The sequence below is a fragment of the Pezoporus occidentalis genome, unplaced genomic scaffold (genome assembly GCF_034315485.1).
Source record: "Pezoporus occidentalis ecotype Australia unplaced genomic scaffold, CSIRO_AGI_Poc_V1 ctg1, whole genome shotgun sequence".
Taxonomy (NCBI): domain Eukaryota; kingdom Metazoa; phylum Chordata; class Aves; order Psittaciformes; family Psittacidae; genus Pezoporus; species Pezoporus occidentalis.
The window spans coordinates 3,122,505-3,134,631 of NW_026912778.1; the positions used below are offsets into that span (position 1 = coordinate 3,122,505).

The 12,127-nt window shown below is 36.1% G+C and overlaps 1 protein-coding gene across 5 annotated transcripts in view; it reads right to left on the reverse strand.

Annotated features, from left to right (window-relative positions):
• The window catches only part of MARCHF1 (membrane associated ring-CH-type finger 1), a 152,341-nt gene that overhangs the window by 77,371 nt on the left and 62,843 nt on the right, over positions 1-12,127 (reverse strand). For 2 of the 5 annotated variants that reach the window (XM_062612439.1, XM_062612748.1), the window contains exon 2: positions 11,943-12,082. The exons of 2 other annotated variants lie outside the window; for them this stretch is intronic. In XM_062612439.1, the coding sequence (XP_062468423.1) occupies positions 11,943-12,044 (102 nt within the window). In that variant the 5' untranslated portion in view covers positions 12,045-12,082. Of the gene's footprint in view, positions 1-10,662; positions 10,714-11,942; positions 12,083-12,127 lie in introns of those variants that run through there. One more of the 5 variants, XM_062612598.1, reaches the window with a different exon arrangement.

Here is a 12,127-nt window from a genome sequence, read left to right on the forward strand (position 1 = left end):
CTCAGCCTTACAGATGCTATCACGCATCAATACTGCTCAATACGTAAGCCAAGGTGAACTGTGAATATGGTGTATATTTGAGTATTTGGAAGAAAAATAATACCTTTTTTTTCCCCCTCCATTCTCTTTCCCATTTCATTTTGTCTCTGCTTTTATGGAGAATTAAACATAATGGCAAAAGAAAAAAAGAAAGAAAAAAGTTCTGCCTGAATCATGCTCTCATTATTTCAAACAATTCCTGAACATGTAGAACCTTGACTACTACAAGATTTCAGTAATGGCAGATTTTCTGATGTTATCTGAAGTAGACCTTGCACCTATAAATCACACTTTGATAAATCACCAAACTCTGAGATGCATCACTTCAGGTATTCTAAACATATGACTTCAACTGATTCCTCTGGGAGACAGCTTATTTTTATTAAAATCCCAAAGTAATGATTTAAAAGTAAATTTTAGGTTCACATATGTGAAAATACCTCTTCCAACTACAGAAAATTATTTTCAGAGATAGGGAGCATCAACAGCCATTTAAAGTTACTAGAAGATAATCAACTCTTAAAAAATTACATGAGTATCTTGAATTGGCTATCCACTCAACAGGCATCATTACTGATGTTTTCACAATTTAGTAATTATCTATGCAGTTATAAAATAATTTAAATTGATTAATTGAATCACTCATTTTTCTGCATTTCACTTTTATCAGCTGTTATTAACATTTCATGAGCATTAATATTTATAGATTACAAAGTTTAAGCAATTAGCACATTCTGAAATAATATTACCCAGAGAAAACAAGCATCAAACATGATTAAATAAACACAGGTTTCCATAATAAAAATTAATAAATTCAATTATTTTCAGCATCAGGAAATACTGTAGTCTAAATTAATGTCACTTACCAAGAATAGTATATGCCTAAATCTGAAGAAGTAAAATTGTATTTCCCCACTAAACATGAAGTCTGAGTTATGGTTCCAATGCACAGCACTTCCAGATTATCCACAGAGCACTTTTAGAGCTTCTCATGGTTTAAACCCAGTCAGGCAACTCGTTCACTCACTCCCCCCCCCTTCTTTCCCTCCCCCTACTCCCGGAGGGACAGAGAGAAGAATCGAAAAGAATGCAACTCCCACAGGTTGAGATAAGAACAGTTTAGTAACTAAGGTATAACACAAATCACTACTGCTACCACCAATAATAATAATGATAAAGGAAATAACAAGGGAAGAGAATACAACACCTCATCACCAGCTGACCGATAACTCGCCCCCCCCGCCCAACCCAACCAAGCACCGACCGATACCTCCTCCAGCCCCACAGTCTACCAGCCCTTCTGGGGCACACCCAGTTACCTCCTGGGCACGACGTGCTGTGGTATGGAATACCTCTTTGGTCAGTTTGGGTCAGGTGTCCTGTCTCTGCTTCCTCCTGGCTTCCCCTCCTCCCTGGCAGAGCATGAGCCTCACAAAGTCCTTGGCCAAACCAAAACATCAGTGTTATCAGCTCTGTTACCAGGCCGAAAGTCAAAACACTGCACTGCACCAGCTACCAAGGAGGAGAAAAATGACTGCTACTGCTGAACCCAGGACAGAGCTCTAGGAAGCATCTGTACTGCCTCTGTTGCCTTCATCTACACTGAGTCTGAGTCCATTGGGTGGACGAACATCCACATGCCTCCTGGTTCAATGATCTCATTACTATAAATTTCACTTCACAAAAATTTATTCTGCTCACCCTCAAAATTACACTAGACAGTACTTGCTTGTACTCAACAGCTTCTTTGTGAAACACAAAGAGCAGCACCTACCTCAGGTTTGGAGATTTTTCTGTTGTTTGTCTTGAGGGGCTTCTTTGTCTAGGTGAGCCAAACATAAGACCCTATTGACCATATTTTAGGAAAAGCAATAACTCAGTTACATAATTTACAACCTATATGGTTAACAAATAAATATTGTCAGGGTTGGCATACACTGAAAATCAGAAAAATCTGAAATATGAGGCACAGAAATAGAAACCAGACACTTTATCGCAAAATAGATATTCACAAAGGATGAAATCTAAACACTTCTAGTTAAATAAAGCTTAATGGTTAGACAGATCATAGTCGGTCAACTGATCTAGTCCAGAAGCTGGACATTTCATTCATTCCATTGATTTTATAAGAGGACTACCAGGCCAAGAAAAGCCAACCATGTACTGAGCTGTATCAAAATGACTGTTGCCAGCAGGTTGACAGAGGCAATTCTCCCCCTCTACTCCACTCTCATGAGACCCCACTGGAGTACTGTGTTCAGCTCTGGCACTTCCAAAATAAGAGGGACATGGACATGCTTGAGTGAGTCCAGAGGAGGGCCACAAAGATAATCAGAGGGGTGGAGCACCTCTCCTGTGGATACAGGCTGAGAGCGTTGGTCTTGTACAGCCTGGAGAAGGCTCCAGGGAGACCTTAGAACAGCTCCCAGTGCCTAAAGGGGGCCTATGAGAAATCTGGAGAGGGACTTTTTACAAGGGCATGCAGTAACAGGACAAGGGGGAATGGTTTTAAGCTGACACAGAGATTTAGATTAGATATTAGGAAAAAATTCTTCACTATTAGGGTAGAAAGACACTGGCCCAGGTTGCCCAGAGAAGCTGTGGATGCCCCATCCCTGGAAGTGTTTAAGGATAGGTTAGACAGGGCTTTGAGTAACCTGGTCTTGTGGAAGGTGTCTCTGCTTATGGCAGACTGGTTAGAACTAGGTATTCTTTAAGGCCCCTTCCCACTCTAACCATTCTGTGATTCTATGAAAAGAGAGAATGTATTTCTCTTAGAAACAGGAAAAAAACTACATGCACGAAAAATCAGAGGCAGGGGGAAAACTACATAAATATCATCTGCAAATGTTTCCATTCCAAATTTCAGGCATGGGATTCCTGTAACCCTCAATACAAAATCGCATAGCAGCCTAAGGCATTTCATTGTCACAGGTATGTTCTTTACCTTCAGCCTAAATTTCTGCTTCTTAATCTCATCCTATTACTCCCATCTCATACTTTATGAAAGGGCAAGGGGAGTAACTAAAAGATTAACCCCAGATGTAATTAGCTTAACAAGGTCATAGTCATTTTCCTTTCATAATCAAAAGAGTCGACAAAACTGATATGGTCAGCATCCACACATGGCCATCTTTGCCGACAAACCCATTTTTAACTAAATTGGTAAGACTGGCATTTCCAAGACCAAGATCTGAACTAACTCCACTGAAACTGCAGCACCTGGTTCATGATATTATCTCCATGTCCTGTGGAATGAACACTAAACTTTAGCCTATCTGTTGATTCATCTCTAGAAAGCTACTAGGTCTTCTACAATATTTTCTCCTCCTCCTTTATATTCATTACCCAATTTTATTTAATCATTTCACTACCAATAGAACAAGTCTAATACCTTTGTATCTACAGGATTTAAGCACCAAACAGTTGTAAGTGAAATTTTATAATGAGCGTTATCCACATGATATTGTTTATTATTCACATTTATGTTTATCCATATTAATGAGGCTGAAATCACAAAGCAGAAATGACTTTCACAAAATTATCTGGAAGTTACATACAATGCAAGTCAACACTTTAATCCACACAATAATTATGATCTTTTTTCTGCCTCAGTGCATCACTCCAGCTTGTGTGGTGAACTCTTCTTTCTTGTAAAAGGGACACCACAATTGCAGTGTAATGGCAGGTATTCAGTGACGCTGCAAACTGGAAACCAGTAGATTTCAGAATCTTCACACAGAGTATTTTTGGAATAGCCTCCCTACAAATGTTATATTTTATTTGAAAATCCAGTTTCTGTCCAGAGCCTCTCTTAGCTCAGTGCTCAAATCTTGTAACAAGGGAGACTCATATGTGTTGCAGATTTCAAGAGGCCCTACTTAATCTTCTGCGCTACAGCATACCTCTGTTAAATAGGGAACCACAATGAAATGCAATGAGGACTCTGACTTTCTACACAACCTAGGTGCTCACAAGACAGCCCTAATATTTGCAGACTCATTATGCTTCAGGAAAACCAGGCCAACAGCTGGGTGGAAGACAGTGCTGAATGTGGGTTGAAATGGCTTGATGACACTTTGACATACCCATTGCACCAGAACAGCTAGATGCAGAGATGTGGTGCACTGCCTAGCCTCTTATGCCACAAAACCAACACCAAACCATTTGTAGCACTGAAAAGACTCTTACTGAAGGCAGTGTAGCAAAAGAATACATGAGGGAATATACGTAGAGAGAGGTATAGCTTCCTCTAATTTACTACTTTCTTCTTTCTTCACCCCTATATGTAGCAAAACTTATATAATAATATGAATGTATGAAATCACTTCTACACACATACAACCCCATCTTCCTCTTAATCTTTTTTTTTTGAGTATTTTGTAAGTATATTTTGCAGTAATAATTACTTTATAAACCACTTAACAGTGAGAATGAATTCTGTTGTGGACACTGCACAAACCTATGTGATTATAGGAGAGAAATCCTGTTTCTTACCTTTTTCTATCAGTGCTCTAAACTGCTGCTTCACAAACTTACATGCACATATTTTACTCTAAACATGAATATAGTATTAGTATGGACTCTTCAAGCAAATTAGGAATACACATTTCCATTTACAGCAGTGAGTTGCACAGACCACTCACTATCAGACCAGTTGTCATAGCAGTCAGCACAGTAGAGATAATTCAAGAAATACTGGAATGCAAAATACCATGCAAAAAAAATATGGGTCTTCAGGAATGTGAGTACTATGTAAACTTGCAATTTAATTTAAACATGTAGTAAAACCCTGAATTTTTTTTTACAAGATAAAGTTACAGAATCTTTTTTTTTTTTTTTTCCCATAGCTTTCATTGCTGGTATTACTCTGGCAATAAATGAATGAACAGACATTTCTTTGATATTTCCTGTCACGCTGTTTTCCCCATTACGATGTAGGGGTTCAGTTAATGATGGGACTGAAGGCTTTGCTGAGCTAAAATGAGAATAACCCATCTCACCTTAAAAAAAAACTTAGGTTAATTACTTGGCCCTGTCTGATTCTATGATATTCCAGAACTCATTTTCCAGTTAGAAACTGAATGGTGATCTGGTAATCTTCTCTTTGTTTTGGTATCTATAACCCTACATCATATAACCTGGAGCTTTACATACTTTTAACTAAATCTTTCTATGGACATATTAAAAATTGCTGGAAAAATAATTCTCAAGCTTTTTGTCAGAAGTTATGTGAACAATTCTAACACACTGAGACATACTCTTATCTGGAAAACTAAAAAAAAAAGTTAATACATCTTAAATTCTGCACTTAAAAGATGAAAGTTTTCCTAAGTGAAACTAAAGAGTCAGCTTCAACTATACAAAAAGAAACAAATTATGAATAAATTACATTAAATAGATTTGAACCAATGTTATGAACACATGTTGCTCTCAGAGACAAGGTGCATGAACTATTTGGGGGAAAGGACAAAGGATTGAGTACAGTCTATTCAAAAAGTTACTAGAATATAAAAAAAATAAATATTGTCAATGTCTTCTTATAGCAATCTGCTCTATAGAAAATAATTTCTTTGCAATTCCACTGATAAAATTAGCTGTAAATGTAGACACTTGGACACTTAACTAGAAAACATAAATATCATTTAAGTTATAAATCTAAATAAAAAATACTTTTTTTTAAACATAATACGAATATTACTGGTAATAAATTGCTCTACAGAAGCTACCTTTCAGGTAAGCTTTTTTTTTTTTCCCTCCACTGTTTAAGTTATTGTTGTTTCTACAAATGCAAAGTAATCGTAATTTTCTGTGTATCCTACATTTTTTGTCAGGAAATGTGTCATCCTTTTCACAAGTAAAATAAAAATTACTGAAGTGAGGATTGTCATTTTAAGCCTGTCACAAGGGAAGCCTACCCACAATCACTGGTCAAGTAAGTAGAATACCTGCCCTGCTTTTAAACTATTAAATGATGCTGGTGTGTACTGAGGAAGAAATTGAGCACTGGGGGGAGACTTACCCAAAAGCTTTGGCCACATCTGCCCTGCTCTAATGGCTTATGTATGCACAGAAAAGAAACACAAATGAAGTCTTCAGAACTTTACGTCATTATAACACGTTTGTGGCGAGAACATGGAAAGTGATGGTAACCCAGGTAACAACTGCTAATTGGCTTTAAATGTAGGAAAAATCAATGAGTGGCCCAGGGTGGCATGGCTACTGAGGCCACTGACAGCTTAGGCTGGTCCTGTAAATTAGAAAGCAATGAATAGTTAAGACAATTACCTTGCAGGGGAGCATGCACCATCATGCAGAATGATGAGCCCAATGTGGAACATCTACATTACAAGGAAATGTTTCCACAGCTTAACATTAATGGATACTGAATACAACTTACTAAATGAGAAGCTAAAAATTAACCTACTGTAAAATACAAAAAATGAATATGCATCTAATTAAATTTCTCCTCAAAAGGCCTTAGAGCACCTGAGGAAAGAGGAACAGGTGAGGTGAGTAAAAAAGTAGAATGAACAATGGCAACAAGAATTTTAGTCCAAGAATATCAGAACAAATGCTGTCTTTTACAGAAATGCTGCAGAAGTTTCATATGTCCATAAGCAGCAAACAGAAAACCCCTGTCACTTAGAACTTTTTAGCACCAGAAAAATGGAGGCAATCAGCCCAGCTGAGATATGTAGCACCAGAGAATATATTTAGGATCCTCCTCTCCCCTGCCAAGTTTAAAACACAACAAAAACACTCTCCGTTGTTTGTTAATTATATTTTAGAATGACCACCAACTCCTATAAACTTGCTCAGTCAACATCTGCAGATCAGACATGGCAACCTGGGATCTGCCTATGTAAACCAGATGATTCATAAACATATTTTACTTTCTCTTGGAGAAGCAAATGGTACCATTTGTTTGCATTAAAATAAAAAAAAAAAAAATCCTTCTTAGAGTTAAATTACCTACTTGATGCTTCTGCACTCCATTTGCATATACAAACACAAATTTTCTAGTTACTCACATGGCTATACTTCCACATATATTCTAGTGGGGAATACAATACAACAGGGAAAAGCAGTATGCACTAATGACTACAACTCAGCATTAAGTATGTGTTCATTTCCATTAGCTTCATGTGTTTAACATGATGTACTGAATCAAGGACTAGTCCATACCCTACGCAGAACAGGCTGTACATAACTATTAAGAACATAGATTCTTAATGTCATGTCTTTAAGATCATGTTCAAGTTCCGAATTAGGATACCAAGAAATACTAGACACTGAGCAAAGACAGAATCATAGAATAGTTTGGGTTGGAAAGGTCCTTAAGATCATCTAGTTCCAACCCCCCTGCAATGGGCAGGGACACCTTGCATTAAACCATGTCACCCAAGACTCCATCCAACCTAGCCGTGAGCACTGGCAGGAGTGGAGTATTCACTACTTCCTCCGGCAACCCATTCCAGTGCCTCACCACCCTCACAGTAAAGAACTTCTTCCTTGTATCTAATCTAAACTTCCCCTGTTTAAGTTTGAACTCGTTACCCCGTGTCCTGTCACTACAGTCCCTAATGAAGAGTCCCTCCCCAGCAACCCTACAGGCCCCCTTCAGGTACCTGAAGGCTGCTATGAGGTCTCCATGCAGCCTTCTCTTCTCCAGGCTGAACAGCCCCAACTTTCTCAGCCTGTCTTCATACAGGAGGTGCTCCAGCCCCCTGATCATCCTCGTGGCCCTACTCTGGACTTGTTCCAGCAGTTCCATGGCCTTTTTATGTTGAGACACCAGAACTGTAGGCAGGCACAGAACTGCTTCTAGTAAAATTGTTAAATCGATGTTAATACATACGAATGTATTCACATCAAAATTGTTTGAACTAACCATACATATATATGCTTACAGAATCACAGTATAAATAGACACTGTCAGTAAAAAGACAGGTGACTCATGAAGAAAGGATTTAAAATTGTATGTTTTCAGTTACACCTATTATACTTTCAGAAAAGAAATCCTGCAAGTACTATTGCACAGAATTATGATCTTTCAAGATCTAGAATTTTTTCAATTAAGGAAGAAAACATTACTATTCTTCCCCAACTCTAGCAAAAATCAGAGAAATGGAAAAAAAAACCCAAAGATATGAATTTACATTTAAGAAAAAGAAAATAGGGAATAATCTGAACATCTTCAGATATGTCTGAATGAATATCTAATTCAGAAGAGATAAATCTAGTAGATGAACACTATATGAAATAGAAAAGCAAAAAAATATACTAGCAAGTAATGAAAAAAGTAAACAACCTCAAAATAAACACATCCCTCCAGAGAAAAAACAAGACCAACCAACCAACCAAAATCACCAAAAGACAGACTAACCAGAAACAAACTTTCAAAAAAGAAAGTTCAGTAGGAAAAAGTGGTTTTGCTGAATAAATTAAAAAAAATTGAATGGAAAAGAACAGAGTAATAAATAATTGGAATTGATGCAGTCAATATACTGATCAAAACTTAACACAGTCTAGAGGTTTCATCTCAAAACTAAAATAACAGTTACAAAAAATATATTGATAAAATGATTCTAAATCTACTCAGTAAATCAATTAGTTAAATTAAATATTAATTAAGACAAATGTGATACTGGATAGGGAATAATTAGTGCTAAAGTTAGGAACAAAAAGCTTGATCTGGAATGCTGTGTACAACTGGTTACTCATGCTCCAAGTAGAGCAAGAATAAAACCTTTTAAGATATTCACAGGAACAGTATGATGGAAAGGGAAAGTTGAAAAGCTGTATTAGAGGTCTCTAAAAATAAATCTTATGATGAATATTAGGAAGGATGAACCTTCAAATTTGAAAAACGTTTACAGGGTGAACAAGCACAAGCAGATAATAAATTCAGCTTGAAAAACAGATTATTTCTAGCTATCAGAAAAGTAGTGAATTCAGCTTTATGTCCCACTTCACCAATTTAATAGACTATATGAAATTGTTTTGAGTAAGAAAAAAAAAGCTGTTACCTTTTTGAATCTAAAATTATCCAACAAACTGTAAGAATAAACAATATTTGTTGAGAAGTTATGCCTCTTTTCATTATAGAATCGCTCAAAAATTTTGAGGTATGCTGAGAACCAAGAAGCTAGAGTTCCACCTAAAACTGAACACAAAGGATTTAATTTTTAAATAAAGCATGCTAAGGTGATAAAGCCTGAGGATAATATTATAACTAAAGAAAAAATAATAATGAAAAAATGTTTCCAAGAATTTTTCATTGAGTTTTGCTGAAATATTTCAGAATTTATTTGATTTGGATGAAACTAGAACATCTTGACATCAAATAAAATGAAACAGTATAACTGTTTTTATTAAAATCCTTAAATTTATTTCAGTGTTTTCGTGAGTGAATTTATTTTTTATTCATTTCTGCACTGCTGTTCAGTATTCCATTTAGTTGTTTAATGAAAAAAAAAAGTGCAACCTTTTAATGATCACACCCTGCTTCCTACTCCACAAGCTTCCTTCTTTCTTTCACCAAGAAAAATAAGGCATACGGCAGAGCTGAAGAAAAGATGCACTGTACATTCCAGTTCGCTTCCCACCAAACCCAGACTTGCGACCTACAGCCTGAGGAAGCAAAGAGCTGTGTCTTCCTACCATAAATATGCTCACAAGATAGATAGACCTGATAAACCCTAATGGAACCAGGTTCACAGAGGAACTGCAATGCACTGAAAAATGAAGGTTAATTCAGAAAGAAGGGACTTAAATAGGTCATCAGAAGTGGCTTTGTACACTTGCTACAAATAATTTATTATATTCTTACATTTCTGCTGTTTCATTATTTTTCATTTTCCAGTGCTAAATCTGTATGCTCAAAAGCAAATGGAAAATTTTTCCATATTGAAAGGCTAAGACTACAAAGAAAAATCAAAACTGATTTGAAATAACATTTCAATTTAGAAGTGTTCATAAGTAAAATAAGGATTTTTAGCCTACAGCCCACAAGTTGGAAAGACACTGCCAGCAAAATCTTATGCTGAAAGTCACTTACTTCAGAAGTGAGAGATAGAAAGAGTTAATGGTCGAAGAGAGCAGGAAGTAAAGAAAATGAAGAGGAAAGCTTGACAGGCTTCAAGAGATATTATTGTTTTATTTCCTATTGTGAAGATTATCATTCTATAGTCAATCACATCATTAAAGGAAACAGTATCTTCCCCAGTTGTTTATATCCTTCGCTTTCTTACACACTTCATCAGCTAAGCAGCAGTGTATACAGTTTCATGCACTTATTTTTTAACAAGTTTTAATATTAATACGGTTAAAACATTCTAACTCTACATATTCAACTGTTATGAACTGTATTCCCCGCTCATTGCTTCTAAATCCCATCCAGTAGATTGGAATATTTCTCTCTGGACTATCAAACTGAATTAGATGTTGACTAGCAGTCAAGCAGAAATCAAAATATCAGATTTCCATATATCTAAATATATTCCTTAATAATCAGCACCTACTACTAGTAATACCTAAACATTAATAGTAATTAAATAAAATGTAAAAAGAAAATAGTAATACTGATAGTAATAGTAATTAAATATGGGGATAACATACTTGAAATTTCTTCTTTCATGACTCAATGCTTTTTAATTTCCTTTTATTTCTCTGAAAGAAAAGAATTCCAGATGAAAGTGTGCTATAATAATAATCTAGGATATTAAGTAAGCTATAAAATAGGCAATTTTTAGTGCTGCCTTTTTGTGTCCTCTATCTCAACAGAAACTTACATTTTATATAATCTACCGTTTAATAAGATAATTTTGCCACATTAAATAGGGGCTTTTTTTCACCAGAACTTCAAAAACTTTCAAACAGACCACTGCCTCTTCATTTATAACTCTCTTTACACTTTTTGGAATATCACATTTCATCAGTGTTTATAAGAAATTGTTCATCTTTCTGCTTAGATGCCATCATGTCTGTGTTTCAACAACTGGAGGGCTGTTTTTCCTGAAACCTCACACTTCCTAGGATAGGAAATGCTGTGCCTATTCTAAACTCAATCATGAAATTGGATCAGGCATATTTAACTGAATATGTTTCAAATAATCACTTCCATAGCCTAAAAATGTCAATACAGTTGATGAAAAACAAGTAAAAAGATGATATTTGCTCTTACACGCAGGGCAGTCTGAAGCCTTTACATTCAAGTATCAGTTCTTACTCACCTTGGGAGGTCTACTGATGTAAATAGATTTATTTGAATGAGCAAAAAGTGCAGGATTAACATTCTTGTCAACGAGTCACTTTATTCAGTTTCATACAATTCACAATAACTGCACTACATAAATTTTTGACTTTACATTGCCTGAACATCTACTATCAAAGGCTTTGCATGCAGAAACTCAACCATCTCTTGCAGCATCATTTTAACGATATGAAGATATTTTTAAAATCCAGCTGCCTAACACAAGTGCCAGCATACTATACTTTGTTCCTGTTACAGACAAGAGCAAAGAGCAAACGAGATACCTTTAGATAAATCCAGCTGCACTAATCAGGGACCAAATGCCACTATATTGATTACGATCACAAAGAATATAAGTAATCCATATTAGGACACATTTCCTGCTTAAAGACTTTACTATTCACAAAACATCAATACTGATTTATACACATAGCATGCAAGTCAGAATGGACCATGCATAACATAAGCGATTAAAAAAACAAACAAACAAAAAAAAACAATGAAAAGGGGTAAATAGCTAGAATGTCAAACGCACACTGAGGTAATGCAATCAATGGCAAACATTATGCTTTTTAAAAACAAATTGGTAACACCTCTGAAGTTCATCTTAGCATGCCACCATCATGCAATGCAACTTTTCACTCACCAAAGTAGAGTTACGTGAAGCATCACCTGAGACCTCGGGTGTTCTTGTGCTGTTTGGAAGTCTGTGAGGGTTACGAGCTATCGCTTGGCACCAGCCCAACATTTTCTCCTTCCACTTATCCTTTCTTAATTGCTGAAATTCTGAAAACAATTTAGATTCCCTGAAACATTGACACTTTGAATTTA